The 16,343-nt window shown below is 46.4% G+C and overlaps 1 protein-coding gene across 2 annotated transcripts; it reads right to left on the reverse strand.

Annotated features, from left to right (window-relative positions):
* Window positions 1-5,888: 5,888 nt before the first annotated feature.
* On the reverse strand, window positions 5,889-11,044 carry PRR15 (proline rich 15). Of its 2 annotated transcripts, none has more exons than XM_067561987.1 (2): window positions 10,715-11,044; window positions 5,889-8,399 (listed from the first exon to the last, which is right to left on the reverse strand). In XM_067561987.1, the coding sequence occupies exon 2, from the start codon at window positions 8,258-8,260 to the stop codon at window positions 7,898-7,900; it is 363 nt and encodes a 120-aa protein (XP_067418088.1). In that variant the 5' UTR covers window positions 8,261-8,399; window positions 10,715-11,044; the 3' UTR covers window positions 5,889-7,897. The 2 variants fall into 2 exon arrangements, with proteins under 2 accessions (XP_067418088.1, XP_067418089.1); XM_067561988.1 differs by lacking the exon at window positions 10,715-11,044 and adding an exon at window positions 10,048-10,186.
* Between the last annotated feature and the right edge of the window lie 5,299 nt (window positions 11,045-16,343).

The following is a 16,343-nucleotide window of genomic DNA, read 5'->3' on the forward strand; positions in this document are numbered from 1 at the left end:
GCTATACCAAAACTAATTTTCTTTGTATAGGAGACCTAAGGACCATGAATCCCATTGAAAGTCAATAAGACATATGTCCTAAGTCATTTAGGTACAGTTTAAAATCAGACCCAAGATTATATATATAATATGCAGTATATCTGTAACTGTGTGCTAGAGGTACATAGCATCTGTACTTTACTGTGTGGGTAGGTGGTGGGCAAACCTCAAGAGGTTTGGCGATTCATTTCAGTTAGACACCAACAATTTTAGAATGCTCATCTGCACCTTAATCCTCATTTTATTAAAAGTTGGTTTTCTGAGTCAATCTTCCATCTAGTCTAGTTTCCAGTCTCAGGCAATAGCAAATACAAGACGTGCATATCCAGTGGGGATGCAGTTACTTACATAAGATCTGAACTTGGCCCTACCAATTTACCTGTAAAATAGAGATAATACTTATCTACTTTAATTAATCATTATAACATTCTCCAATGTTCAGACAGTGCTATGGAGAAGTAAAGCACTATGCAAGTTGTTAAGTATTATTAGAGTTGGATGTGTGGTTGTGAGATGGGTTGTATCAGCGTCCTTAAAGTTTATTGAAGCCTAAAATTTTACAGTTGATGGACACAGCCAATTGCTCCCTTAGTACAACAAAAAGCAACTGGAAAGGTTATTCAAATGAATGAATAGTGCCTTAAATCACCTGTCAAAATCACCTGTGTAGTAAACCATTATAACAGCAAAATAATATTGACTTCTACATAATGTGTAAAGGAAAAGTGATTGATTGTCTGTAATTGCAAAGATAGTGTTTCTAGGTTTTGCAACTGAGTAGATAAAAATATGATCTCAGCTTTCAAATCAAGGTAAGAAGTTGTGGAGAGGCGGGCAGTAGTGTTTGAAACTATAATGCTGTACATTGCTTTCTTGCCATAGTAGTTTCCCATTTCAGACAATGGTATAGCAGATGTTATTCATACCTGCTATAGCTAAAGCATTAACAAAATGAACTTCAATATATTGAATATAGTTATTCAATTTGGTATCAAGCTGGACGCTGGAGATACAACCCGTCTTGCAGAAAGTGCTAAGGTATCTTTAATTCATGAGAGAATGACTACTTGTGGTTTTATGCCTCTTGCTAAGGAGAGCACTACCTCATGCACCTGCTCAGTCGTGACATCACATCAAAGAAACAAACCAAAACCTATGAGAGTCGGTCCCCTTCTTTTAGGCAATGGTTGCACCCACAATATTCAGTTTCCAGAAACTTGTCTTGATTCTTTTAAAAACTATTTTAAATGAACTGCTCTGGCTTTTGCCCTTAAAAATTTATCCTGTACTTGTATTTAAAGAAAATTCTACCTTACTAAACAATTTCAGAACTGAGTATGGAGTCTGCCAGTAGCATTTTTTTTAAAGGGGGATACAAGCAACCACTAGAAACATCACCCGCCACACACACCCCACCCACCAATAAGATAATCTTGCTCTTCTTGCTTGTTCAATTTTTCTCCTGCAGTGCTTTGGGCTACAGCCTTTCTAGGAAATGGTATAAGAAGTAATCATGTTGGGTGGGTTTTTCAAAATAACTCAACATTGTTCTAACTCTGCTCCCACTTATGTTAGAGCAGTTAGGGTCAACACTGAGCTTCTTAGAAACTCCAGTCATCAAGAACACTTGTGGAGATATGCAATTACAATCAAGTGTCTGCAAACCTGTGAGCATATTCATATGACAGCACCTAATTTAAGGTTCAATTCAGCTTCTATTTGTGTAAATCACTGTCAAAATTTTCAATAGTTTCTATAGAGTTTACCCTTCTATAAAGAAGGGTAAAATTGAGCTGTTTTTTTTTCTTGGTCATTATGTATCAGATGCTGCAAACACTTATGCATGTGAGTAACTTTGTGCTCTTGACCAGCCTCATAGAAATCAAAGGAATGGGTCACCTCTGTAAACATTTACATGATTGGGGACAAAATGTGGACTAGGAAAATAGAGTTCTAGGCCTGAAATGGAAAAACTGGTGAAAAGAAAAGGCTGTATCTCTGCAACAGTAGGATGTATAGTATGCCTATTTCCTGATTTGAACAAATGCGTAGGTTTGTATTTCTTTAACTGTCATTGGTACAAAGGAGCTGAGTTTTTAACTCTGTGTTGAATGCTCAGGGCATTAGACAGACAGGTGAGGTAAAGACTGCAGTTGTTTACTTAAGCAACAGTGAGCTGTTCCTAGGAATAAGGAAAAAGATCAAAACTGGCAAAGGGGTGCTCTTGCAAATACAAAAGAGAAGGAGAAGGAATCACAACAAAAAAAGCCAGGCACGCAAGAGCAAAGTATTGCTCGTATCGATAAACTGTACATATCAACTGTCAAATATCATGAACTGACACCCTAAACTATGCAAAGACTTACATTTATCTTTACATATGTGAGGATTCCCATTAACTTCACTGTGGATTATTCATCTGAGTAAGGGTACTCAGATAGGATCAGGGCCTAAGGCTATTATAAATTTGTATTCCAGTGCACACATACTGCTTTGTCTAGATAAAGTATTTAAATGTGAGTGTTACATTCAGTTCTTTGGATGGAGCTACTGATCATTAGGATGTATTTGAAGGCTACATGCAAAGCTCTGGTCCTACATTTAAGATGTTTGGGACATGTCATACCCCTGTTTACCATAGGTTAGTGATGAGGGGAGAAGAATAATTAGGTGAATGTGAAGTACAAGGGAATAAATGAGGATAGGATAGGGTGGTTGTTCCTCTTAATGTAGAAATGCTGCACCAAAGATTCTTCTGCAGCAAAGAAAGAAACATAAACACTGTGTTCTGGCTTCCCAGCTTTGCTGCCAGACACCCTAGAGAACTAGAGGGCATGACATCACAAGACGCAGAAAGCTGAGCTGCTGCTCTAAGGATAGCCAGGGCATGATTAATCCTTCTGTTCAATTCAGGGTTGGGAATATAGCTGTTCAGATATCAAGGTCTTGTAATATTATCCCAATAATTCTCCACAAAAAACAAGACCTGATATTTCTACTGTAAATTAAATAGAATTTGAACTATAAAAATATAATTTAGAAGTAGATGAAGGGCACAAGTCTCGTTGCAGTTCATCTTACGTTAGATCCTCAGGTACAAACATCTCTGCAGCATTAGATGTTGGTTCCTTTAAATTCCTTCAGATGTTTGGGCTTCAGAAGAACCAAATATGACTTTCAGATGAGGTGTCACTCTGTGCAGGTGGTCAAGGAAACCTCCTACTGCCCTACCCAATCTTCTTCGCAACAAAAGTGAGCAGCAACATGACCAGCATACAATAGGAAGGCATGAGTCACCAGCCAGTTAAACCCTATCTTTCCCTTCTCTCTTTGATTCAGCAGGTGCAGGACTGAATAGGTTTTAAGGTAATATTTTGCAAGGTTCTTAAAAAAGCTCCTTACCATTTTCTGAAGGTTCATTTTTGAGCCCCAAAAGTTCATTTCTTTAAGCATTTCAAACTCTTAATGATATTCAGATTAGGAGTAACTACAAAGCTACCATGCAGAGTTAAATTGAACCTCATCTTCCTGTCTCTTTGTAATTACAATTTTTTTTAAATTGTCCCACTTCCTGGATTTCTTTTCTCAAATATACATTTTATAAAAAGGTGGGGCAGGGAGAAGGGGAATATATAAATATCTTGAATACAATTCCCACCATAGGCATTTATTGCATAGACATACACTATTTTTGACCAAGTGCTCTCCAACCATGTCCCTTCAGCTCCACTTCCATCAACTCAACAGGAAAGAAAACCTCCTGACAAAAATTCCATACAATTATTGCATAACTAATATGATTATGTATTTACTAGCATTATTTGTAATCTGGATGCAATTATGCTAATTAAACCAGCAGGGTTCATTAGATGTGGGGGTTGGTAACAGACTATGGAGACTTTCACCTCTAGATATGTGGCCCAAGTCAATTCTGACCCAAATACATTACCAGCTGGAAGTGGATGGCCTCTGTGCAATTAAATGATGGTCACAGTCCATTTTCTAGTGACTAAATCAAGTTTATGAAAAACCACCATCAGCACTGACAGCACTTTTCTTTTTGATAGTGTAAGTGGAGAAGCCAAGGGCTTGACTGAGCCAAGAGCCAGAATTACTCTCCCCCCCAACAGCTCCAGCCTCCAGGGCAGGATAAAGACAGGAAGATTATTGCTGTCCATGCTGTTTTGGGGTAAAATGACGTCACACTCTCCCCCTGTTCTGAGTTCTTATTCTTTTGTAACATGGGGATTTTAAAATATGATGCCATGATATTTGATTATTGGTCAGATATTGACCAGCACAGGTATTAAACCCTAACAGCAACATTTTGAACATCCTAACCGAATTCTAACCAAAAAAAAAAAAATAGAATCCAAACATAATATTTTGTGGCTGTTTAGAGAGTTTCAATTGATGATCTCAAAACATTGTATAAAGACTAGGGATTATTCTCATTTTAGACATGATTGATGAGGCATAGAGGTCCTAAGTGACTTGTCAGAAATTACACAGTCAGCCAGCTGTCGTGCCAGAAATGGAACCTCCACTGATCAGCACTACATCCCGTTATATTTCTTGCTGTCCTGAAAGGATTTGCCAGGCCTTAAACACAGAGGAATAACGATGGATCCCCCTCCTTTTAATCCCTTCTTCTCCCATGTAGTGCACAGGAATTAGCTGTGCTCTGAAGCTATTCTCATAGACTTTAAGGCCAGAAGGGACCATCATGATCATTTAGTCTGACCTCCTGCACATTGCAGGCCACAGAGCCTCACCCACCCACTCCTGTAATACAGTGTTTCTCAACGACCAGTCCATGGACTGGTGCCGGTCCCTGAGATCTCTCTGACACAGTTTACACACAGTTTAGGAAGCCAGCAAGGCAGTATCAAAAAGGCTGAGAAACACTGCTGTAATAGACACACTGGAACTGGGAAGATTGGCTTTCCTGGCCTTTTTTCAGCAGGACATAGCATTACATTCTGTCAACATCCTAATCTGCAATCAAACTACTACATCTCACAGGCAGCAGAGACTCTTTTCTTCCTGCCTGATCTCTTTTCCATTTGAATTTTTAATTGTGTTCCTTTCACTGGCCCTGTTTTTAGGTCCATTCCCTACTTTCAGGACTGAATCTTCCCTTCCTGCATTCCCACCCTGAGAAATAGCCTGTCATGCTCCCACACACCTGAGTTTTTGGGGAGATAGTTACTTTGACAAACTCCATGGATGGATCGAGCTACACCTTAACTTGGACAGGGAGCCTGTTTGATTAGCTCAGGTAATATGAACATAGTCTGCTGGTGCCTAGTGCCAGCAATGAGACAAAGTAATTGCTTAGGGCCCCAAGCAGTTCAAGGGGGCCCCCTCTTCACTTTTTATTGTGTGTTGTGGGAGAGAGGGCAAAAAATATTCCTGCTTAGGGCTCCCAGTGGGCTAGCACTGACAGCGCAGCCTCTTTTACTTCCAAACAAGAGCCAGTCACTTGTCAAAGTTCACTGAGTAACCCAGAGATTTCTATTATCTCACCCACCGTTGAAATCTCACTTTGTAAGTTAGTGTGGGGGGATTGTTTTGTTTTTTTAATAGAGTGTATATGTGCAAAGGGTGGGCTGTGGAAGGGAGGAGGGAGAGAAGAAGGGACTGTAATATCCAGAAACAGTAAATGGGATGGGGAGGGAAATGCTCCCATTTATATCTTTTTCCCCCACAAATGCTGCATTGTTACAGTGCCTCAACAGTGACTATTTGACAGCATAAAGAAATAGAGTGAACTGTTATAACATCATTGATCAGACTAAATTGTGTGACAGTAGAAGAGTTACTCAGGCATGAGGTTTCTAAAAGTCTATAAATTAAACATCCCCAGCAGTAGATGAAGTGAAATTTGTCATAGTGGAACTGGGAAGACTGGCTTTCCTGGCCTATTTTCAGCATTACACTCCATGGAAATAACTCCACCCAAAACTAAATTATAGTTAACGGAGCACCTACATACAACATTCACTAGTCTGAAGAATGCTATTATCCCACTTCGGTAACAGTAAATTATTTGCTTAATCTAGACTAAGGTTACTCAGAAATCAGAATAAATAGAACTTCAGGAGGAGGACTGCTTAGAGCCTATTCGATATCACAACCAGGCATCGCTCTGAGTAGTTTCTAGCAGGTTGGGAAAGAATTTTCAGTTTCTGCCACAATGACTTGTCTTTAGTCCTGCTTACGGAAAGTGAATTTGACTTTGCATAGTTTAGGTTGAGAGTTTCACAATCCCTTTTATTTACCTTAGATACTATAAATAGACAAGATGTTTTCCTCTTTAAATCTCAGTGGACCTGTTCTAGCTAATGGTTTGCTTTGTGAGAGGGCCTTTCTGAAAACTCAAGAGATGTTTGAGAATTTATTCCATTATTAGGAGAATCAGCCCTAAGAATGCCACTTCCTGTTTGATTGCAACCAGCAAAAGCCTTGGGAACTTCAAGCCTGTCTTCAGAGATACACACTAAGATCACCACCACCACTACCAATAGTAATTTACATGTTCATAGCCAGCATTCTTGCTTTTAGTGTTGTCTGCAGACATACTGAATACAATTCTGTTCAGCATCAGCAAGGCTCTTCTCTCCCCAAAAGGTATTTACGTTTTGTTTTTTTTTGTTGAGTTTCATTAGATTGAGACCATCAGTTACCCGAGAACCATACTACTCAATGCATTGTGTTCGTTCCTTATTTAGTGAGCTGAATTACAAATGCTAAACTGCCCTTCACTACAAGAAAGCTACAAATTCATCTCTCCACCACCTGCTTGTAATTACTTAGAAATTGAATGGGGGAAGGGAGAAAAAAAATGTATTTAAATATGCAAAAGGCAAATCCTAACACTTTGATGGGAGCAAAAGGAGTCCAAGCGCCTCTCACTTACAATAACCCTTTTATAACTCACTGAATGTAAGAGGGATTCGTTTACTCTTTTGCTTGACGTATCTACTAGACGCAAACAGGACCATGATTGTTAGCGATCTACAGGTACTCCTGGAAGTTCTTGGCCTTGATATGAAGTAAAAATGCTTCAAATCTCAGTCCCTTTAAAAGTGGGTTTATCATAGTGTATTAGAGCAGTGAACACTCTCATAGCCACCTATTTGGAAAAGCTACTGCAAAGGGAGGCGGGGAGGAGGGGAAGGTCCGCTGTCTAGACGAACACAGGCTGCTGTAGCGCTGACACTACAACATGTTATATTCTACTGGGAATGCAACTGAGCATGTCCCGCTCCTCGTCCGAGATGTTGGTCTATATATAAGCGTTGTTCTTCTACAGAGCAGACGATTAACGTGTGGCAGTACATTGTCTAAGAAGTCGCACCTGTAGCATTCTTGCCACTCCGATTCCGACTAAGAAAAATCTGCATTTACCCTTAATCTTTATTTCATTATTAAAACTCACCCTCGTTCGCTTGAGCTATTTTTGATCAAGAAATGTATCACGTCCCCCCCCTCCACCCCCACAATAAGCAGCAGCGCTTGTCAGCTCCAGCCAGCCAGGGCGCTATTCCAGTCTAAAGGGCGGCAGCCCGAGAGAGAGACCCGCGGCGCTGCTGGGATTATTTGGGTCTGGGAAGTTCTGAATCTGAAGGCGGGAACAGGTTCGTTCGTCCCTGGTTATAGCCGGGGCCGCGAGGAGAGGCGATCCGAGGCGTTTCTCAGGTCACCCTGTAAGAGCCGCAGGTGACGGTCTCCTCCTCTCGCCCACACGGCGTCACGGTTCCTAGAGTGGTGCAGGAGCCAGAGCTGGGGGGCCGGCTGCAGGGGCCAGTCCCGATCGGACGGCGGCGGGTGGGCAACTAGCGCACAGCCCCGGCTATTGCCTCTCCTCGCTGGCGTGGCTGGGGGCGCTGCCCTCGAACACCTTGGGACTCTCGGCCAGCAGGGAGGCTCGCACCTTGCGCTTCTCCTTGAAGCGGCCGGAGCGGGAGATCTTCAGGTTCCTGCGGCTGCTGCTGCTGCTGCCCCCGCCGCCGGGCTTCTCGCCGAGCTTCGGCTCGCTGCTGCTGAAGTTGGGCTGCTGGTTCTCCCGCGAGTCCGGGCCGGGAGGCGCCGGCGGCAGGGCGGGCTCGGCCGGAGGCTGCGGCGCCGCTCCGGCCCCCAGCCCCTCTTTGGATTTTTTCCTGCCGCTGGTCAGCGCTTTCCACCAGGAGCCCGGGGCCGCGGGGCTGTCAGCCATCTTCTCCCGGCCCCCAGCCGCCGCCGGGGCAGGGGGTAGCAGCTCCCGGCTCCGGATCGCCTCCGCTTGGCTGCGACCACGTGCGAGGGAGGCAGGGAACTCCCCGGGCCGCTCCCGGCGCGGCTGGCCGGCTCCTGTCCTATGCGGGAGGAAAAGAGAGGGAATGACTGAGCTGCCAGGGCAGGGGAGCGGAGAAACTGACCAGGCTCAGCAGGAGGAGAGGGGCCGAGGCCAGGCTGGCAGGCAGCCTGCCCTGCTCTGAGTCACAGACAGGGTGTTCTCTACCTGGGGGCTGGCTCAGTGCCCGAGCCTGCCTGCTGACTAGGTGGCAGCCGCTGCCACAGCAACTGGGCTCGGCTTGAGAGCCCCTTCAGCCCCGGGTGCATCGCTCTAGTGCGGTCGGTCCCCTGAGTGGAGGCAGGAGTGTGACTGAGGTGAGCTGTCTCTAGGAAGGGGGTTGTGACCAGAGACACTCAGGATCACAGAGCTGGAAATAAAGCCAACCCCATGAAAGAGCTTATGTCCAGAGTGTCCCTGCCTGCAGTTCTTGATGGATCAAACAGCCAGCGCGTAGGTCACTAGGAATCAGGGACACACAAGGCCTGCAGACCGGTCCCTGTTTTGCAGGGATCTTTGTATGACAGTCGGGACAGACCAGGCTGGCGAGGTAAGATCTTGTTTTGGACCAACTCGTCCACCTGCCTAGTCTATTTCATATCCTGGGACCAACAGGGCTGCAACCAACTCCGGGCAGCTACGTCCCTGCTATTCTGTCAAACCCTAGAAGTTCTCACACACTAACCCTTAATATCGCAAACCACTAACATTTCCCTGATCAAAAAGAGAAGGGTTAGTACAGATTCCGACCCTTTAGTAACCTAAACACAAAGTAGTGAAGAGCGGGAGAAATCTTACTCATTTGGAGTAAATAAAAGCAACAGTTTTGGGGAGTTAGCCCCTCCACACGCTTTGCACTTGTGCTGCTCACTAGCAACTGGGGAGAGGAGAGGGGACGTTGCTTTACAGGGATTCTCAAACATTTTTTGCTAGGCCCCTTTGAAAATATTTCAGGCTGTGAAGACTCCCCCCAAAGTGATCATTCCTCCCGCTCCATGCCATTCCACCTTTACCAGCATAGGTGGGGGCTGACAGCTCGCGACCCCTAGCTTGAGAACCCCTGAACTAAACTTTTCAGCCAAAGCGTCAGATGCTCGGCAGAAGTCATGAGTGCAGCTTTGCTGGTGGAGAGAGAAGCCGAAGGTCTTGTGACACAGCCTTTATTTCACCAGTCAAGTCCGGCAGCTCCTCTGCCACCCTTTCAGTACTTCCACCCCAGCCAAAGGAAAGACGCAGATCCAGACACAGGGCAGATCAACTTTAAATGTGGCTGGACTTCCGATTCAGGTTTTATCCAGACCCAGCTCTCCCTCCCCTATCTGTGCAATTGATCCCCCGCCAAAGGTTATTCACCTCTGGATGCACACGCGAACTTCCAGGAGGGTTAAACTGCAAGCGTCGCTGCGACAGGTCTTTGGACTCTCACACACACACACACACACACACACACACACGGATGGCTAAAGGGTCTCCCTTCCCTCTGACGTCCCGCGGGACACGGTCTTCCCCGCTTTGCATCGCAACGCCGAAGCCACCAAGAGAGCCTCAGCCATGACGGTCAGCGGCACCCACTTAATCCCCACTAGTAAAGCGGACTAGCGCCACTAGAAGACGCGCACCCCAGCAAAAGCCACATGAACCCGGAGCCAGACCCGCCACACGAGGCTTGCCTGTAAGCGGCGCGCACAGAGAGGACGGACGGTTTCCTGGTTCGCTAGCTGGGAGTTAGAGAGCTCAGGCCGGCCACCCGGGAGGCTAAAGGAAGATGCGGAGCACGCTCCGCTCTTCCCCACCGCCTGGCTGCATCGCGTCCCCCCGCCTGCCGCGAGCCTATCGCCCTGGGAAGCTGCCCGCGCAGCAGAGGGACCCCGGTCGGTGTGTGTGTTTGTGTGTGTGTGTGGGGGGGGGGGGTTGCGAGCGCTGTACTTCGCGTGCCGTGGGAAGAGCGCGCGCTGCGTGTCCCCGGGGCCACCCGCGAGCCCACGCGCCAGCCAGGTGCAGCGAGTCCGGCCGTCAGCTAGCGGCGCTTGGCTTGAGTCCCCGCCGCGCCCCCGACGGGGCCCGGGCCATCTAGGGAACACGCCGGGGAAAAGTTTTGCAGTCGGGCTGGGCCGGCTCCACAGGCGCTGACACCCTCTAGCCCCAGGGGACCCGCCGAGAAAGGCTTTGGGCTGAAGACCGCACAGCCGCCGAGCGAGCGCCCCGCTCCGCCGGCAGCCCCGCGGCGCCACCTGGCCTGGGCCAGTTCCGCGAGGGGCAGAGCGGGGGGAGAGGGGAGAAGCCCGGCGAGAAGCAGAGGGAGGCACCTGAGCGGCTGGGGCAAAGCCGAGCCCTCACCTGGGAGCCCCTGAGGGCCGGCGGCAGCGCTCCCTCAGCCCTAGGGCCCGCGCGTGTCAGGGAGAGTCCGGCGCGGCAGGTAGCTGGCTCCCATGGGAACTCCTGCTGGCCCCGCCGGGGGACAGAGCCCGCGGCTGACCTTCAGGCGCCCGCCCGCGCACTTTGCAGGGAAACCTTCCAGCCGCGCCTTAACCGGCCGTGCAGGAAGCAGCCCCACAGATGAGCCCCCCCTGCTTCTGCAGCCCTCGGGGGTGGTAGCCGGCTAGAAAGACGGCGTGGACTAGGAGGATGCGTTCCGAGAAACGCTCGCTTTGGCCCGCCCGCCTCGCTTTCTCCAGCCTTCCCGGCAGTGGCCCAGGTGTTTGGGGGTGGGGGCAGGGAGGCAGGTGGAGGTGAGCACATTGGGGGAAGCTCATTGGCTGCTGCCGAGTCGACTCCGGCCCGGCGGCGGGGGGGCGGATTGGAACCGGAGCCGCGGGGTCATTCTCCGGACTCCAGCCTGCGCCTGAAGCCGGCATGGCACCTTCCGGGACTGGGGGTTTGTGTGGCGCGCGGGAGGCCCACGCTGAGATCCGGCCCGGGCTCCTGTTCCAAGCCCGCTGCAAACACGTGCGGAGAGCCCGCCCCCGTCCAGCTCACGCCACGGCTGTGACAGGCGGGGAGGGGACGGGGCGCGGGGAAGGAACGTGGCCCGCCAAAGGGGACGCGCGTCAGGCGGAGGCAGGAATGGAGCCCCCATCCCCTGCCCGTGTCCGCTAGCCAGTGACAGCTCAGCGCAGGGACTGGTTTCAGGGCTGCGAGGCCAGCCCTAGGGGAATCATTTTCTCTTTTTACAGCCCATTTGTTTTAATACTGGCCCCCAATATTTCAGAACCGTCTGAAAATGCACTTGATTATTGTACTGTATAGCACAGTGGCTCCATTCAAGTCCCCTTGTGCTAGCTCTTATATAACATACACACAGGTGCTGTCCCTCTCCTGAAGAACTCACAATCCCCTAATCCTTCACTTGGATCCACGTGGGCAGGCCCTTGAAAGCCCACTGATGGCAGAAGCAGATCTGATGGCAGCACTGGGATCCGGACAAACACAGGTGAAGCGTTTGAGAAGACAGAAAACATACACAAAATATTAAGTATAAATACATGTAATTATTTTTGGTTTGTTAAATACCTGCTATGCCCCAAGGCCTAGTCCTAATTGATTGACAAATTTATTGTAGGAATCACAGCAAAAGTGCATCTTACGAAAAAGATTCGAAGGAGGAGAGGGTAGTTGCCTTGTGGATTAGATCAGATAAGGTGCTCCATGGGTATATAACAAAAGCCATGGCTATTAACAATGGACACTGTGTGCTGTCAGCTAAACTACTTCAATAGCTATAGATCCCCAGGTCAGCTTTTCACATGTATTGGATGCATGCACATGACCTGTTTTTCCATAAAAATTCATATGTTGTAGTTTTGAATAAAAGCATTATCATCTCTGAGACCATTCACTGTCATTTAAAAAAATTACTGCAGTTAATATCCCCCAAGAATGCAATCTAGTAATTAGAACAGAGGGGGTGGGAATCAAGACTCTGAGTTGCTATATAACTTTGGGCAAGAAATTGACCTTCCGTGCCTCAGTTTACTCAGCAGGAAAATGGAAATTATGTACCGCGGGTTTAGCAAGGATCAATTAATCAATGTTCGTCTTTTGAGTTTTATCAATGTCACTGTCATCAATTACTGAATTAGACACATATGAATAAGCCACAGAAAAACTCAGGAAAGAGAAAATTTGCTAGAAATCATACCTGGCAGCAGCAGGATTACTAAAATCACATTATCCTACCTTTTAGAATGACACTTGGGGCTTGTGTAGACTGTGATCCATTAGTAAAGAATCAGATGGATCTCAGCCATAGTGTTTAACTTGCCTTTAGTCTCTCTCCTGCACCAGCAGTCTGGCTATCTCCCTTGTCATCCTTTGACTAGTTCTCCCTATTTCTGACAATCCTGCCCATGTGACACTTCCAATGGGACTCATTAGGCCCTGATCCTTCCAACACTTACATAAATGCTTAACTTTATTACTGCAAGTGGTCCTAATGATTTAAATAGGACTACTCACAATAGTAAAGTTAAGTACATAACTAATTGGTGGAAGGATCAGGGTCTAGGTAGGGTGGGAAAGTAAAGTAGTGTGAACTCAAGCAGGTTCCAACTGCCATGGTGGTGCCTAGAGAGAAGGGAGTTTAGGGAGGACTAGCAGTACATGTCTTCTCAGATTTTTACTGGTGAAATATTGCTAAAAGTTGATTCATGTTGTTGCCTTTCCAGGTTATAGATTCACATTACCTGACCATTGTATTATATTAATATAACTACCAGTAATAGTGGTTTCTATACTGATCTCAGAGAAATTATGAAATGCTACTTTTCTTATTATTCCATGATTATTATGGGCCTGAACTGCTAAAGTCAGATAAAGATTCAAATGTCCTCAAAATTCAGTTGTTCATATCAGGGGTTTTGTTTCTAAAAATTATCTAGTGAAAGAGATCTGTCATCCTTGAGAAAGATGCAGGCTGTCTGAAATTCTCTATGAAGTTTTGGAAGTACACACCCCTCCTTAGTAAGGGGTGGAGAAGGAAGTGAACTGTGTGTGTGTAGTTGCATGTCTGGCCAAAAGAACACTGAAACTTATTCTGCATTTGAAAGTCATCAGTGCAGATCAGAGTCACAAGATACTGTCTGACACAAGATTGTTATGGAGGTTAGTGTTTACATAGAAACAGCTTCTTTGGAAGTGAAAACTTTATATGCTGCTGTTACTCTCCTCTGTCAAAATGCTGATTCAGTTATTTGCTGTTTGCTTGGTCAGAGAGCGTTTTCTCTTTGCAGGTTGTCAGCAGATTATGCTGCTTCTGCCTACTGTTGGTGGAGTTTATGTAAGGGAAATAGCAAAGTAACTGATGCCTTAATTCTTTTAGTGTATGTTAATTAGATGCTACAGTTAACTTAACTAGATGTACTGGATACAAAAAAAAGGGTAAATCCTTCTTTGTGGGCATGGAGGACCAAAAATCAGTGTTCTGTTGTCCAGGAGCATGGGGGACAAGCAGCATTCTAAAGTCTTTGCTAATGGTCTGCACCCCACATGTTCTATGGAAAAACTCTAAAGGGACTCCTGTATGCTTCAGCATGGTGCTTAGGTATGGCTGGTGGATCCAGAGCTGTGGCCATTCCCTCCCTCAACAGCTGCTAGAATCTGCTGTAGCCCTTAGGATGCAGCAGTGGCTGTGGCAAGGCTCTGAGGCTTGGGAGTATTCCTTCTCCCCAACAGTCTCCCCTGTGCACACTCCTCGTTATATGGGCTGTGGGCAACGTTGAGGATTTGGTCCAGAGGAAGCATAGCAGCTCAGATACTCTGGTAATGGGGGCTATAAGTGCCTTGATACATATATCCTAAATATTTTCATACTTACTTATAGCAGATTGAACATACCATCTCCTCTCTTCTGATTTGTCCATTGTCTGATGCATTGCAGTAACTTCCTCACCAGCTTGTCACATAGAATTGTGGTGTAACCCATTGCCATCTCTGGAAGATGTAACAAACTTGGAGTGTCACTGGTCCTAGCAGGACAAGGGATTTTAAAGAAAGATTTGTGGTCATTCTTTGTAACCAGTGTGTCACAGGGTCACTTATCTTTCCAGCTGTGCCTCAGTTTCCATTCTGATCTGTAGTCTTCTTCTGCTGATGGGGTGGGTTAGCCACTGAAAATGGGGAAACTGAATGTAGAGCCAATGAGCCCAGCTCTGCACTCTGTATTACCAGTTTTGGAGCTTGACCGGCGTTAGGAACATAGGGAAGGGACCTCCTGGGTCATTAAGTCTAGTCCCCTACTAAAGCAGGCAACCTCATCATGGAATTCTGTTAATAAATTTATTAAGTTCCATCTTAAAATTAGCTAGGGTGTTTACACTGGCAGAGAACTGGAGTTGAGAGACAGACGCTGTGAATACTGTTTACTGCTACGTAACTTCATTTTTAGTTCTTCATACAACTGCCCCCTCCACAATTTCCCTCTCTTGGGACTAGCCAGCAGTGAGCCTCACAGGATGTGGGGGGTGTCACGCTGGCTGGATCAGGGGGGCCCTTGAGGTGTATTCGGGAGCTCTGATTACTCCCTTCTACACCAGTCTCGCGTTGGGGGTGTCACGCTGGCTGGATCGGGGGTGGGGGGTGGGGAGGCATTTATGATATTGTTTGAAATCAGTATGTCAAAATCATAATAATTCATGTGAGATATGCCATATCAGGTACTGTTAGAAAAGCTATAATGTGCTAAGTAAGATGAGGATGTTTATGTTCATGTGTTATATGTGTAATAGAAGTTATAGATATGTTTGGTGTATCAGTATTTCAAATTGTGCTGTCTGAGTGGCATCTCAGACAGGATGGCTGCAGAACAATAGCCTGCTTAATGGCTCATTGAGACATTCACAGGTACAAGGAGCCCAGGGGGAGAAGCCAGGGATATACCTGATGAGTCACTGGAACTTGCTCATGTGACTCTGGACTCCATTTTGGTTCCTGTGAAATTCCACAAGCAGCATGGCAAAGGCCAGAGGACAAAAAAAGGCAGGGGCACAGAATCCATCTTGTCTTCAGTTGGGTTCAGACTTCTGCCACCTATCTACCTCTGGATCAAGTCATCTGCAACTGAAGCTGTGAAACAAAGGACTGAGACCCATCCAAGTACTGGATGTACACCAGAGGGATTATACAAGCTTGCAAACTCTGCAGTTCTTCTAGAATCCTGATGTTCATGGACTTTCAAATCATTTGTATGTATCTGATTGCTTTAATCCTTTAATATTTCTCTTATTGTTTGTTCCATTCTTTTTATAATAAACCTTTAGTTTTAGTTACTAAAGGATTGGCTGGCAGCGTGGTATTTTGGGTAAGATCCAAACTTATATTGATCTGGTACTGTGGCTGACCTTTTGGTGTAGGAGGAACCTTTTTGGTAAAGAGCATAGAGTTTAAAAAACTGGTCTCTTTACTGGACCTAGTGGCTGATTGGGAGCTGGAGACTGAAATGCAGTAAAGGAGCTTTTTATTTTGGGCTTCTTGATAACCAGTGTGGGGAATCAGAAGCACAGTTTGTGGCTGGTTGGGAAGTCTGGCTTCAGTGCCACCTACCAGTGCTGGGAGAATCTGCTCTCCTTTTGCAGTCTGCCCTGACCTTGGCATTTTCAGGTGGCTACCCTAGGCACGGACGGGTCACCGGGGTCTAAAGAATAGAAGTCAACACTGTTCTACTGGACCCATAGCAACTTACCAACCACCACTAAGAAACACAAGGAAGAAAAATGAAATGTTTCTCTGCTAATGTGAGTAGGTCTAAGATGCATTAGTATTATTGTAGGGAGTCATGTGACTGCAGCCCTTGTCCGCTAACACACAGGAAAGACACTTGAGGCTGGTGAGTGGTGTAGCCTGCAGGTGGAGTAGCAACAATCATATACAAGTAGAGGCCACAAATGCGGCTGAATGGCAGAAACCTGAGGGTGGGTGGTGCCTGCAGTACTGGTGAATATGCAGTGGGCTGATAGAGTTACCTGAGCTCTTT

This window comes from Emydura macquarii, unplaced genomic scaffold (genome assembly GCF_026122565.2).
Source record: "Emydura macquarii macquarii isolate MOO-44397 ecotype Brisbane River unplaced genomic scaffold, CSIRO-AGI_Emac_v2 contig_2422, whole genome shotgun sequence".
Taxonomy (NCBI): Eukaryota; Metazoa; Chordata; order Testudines; family Chelidae; genus Emydura; species Emydura macquarii.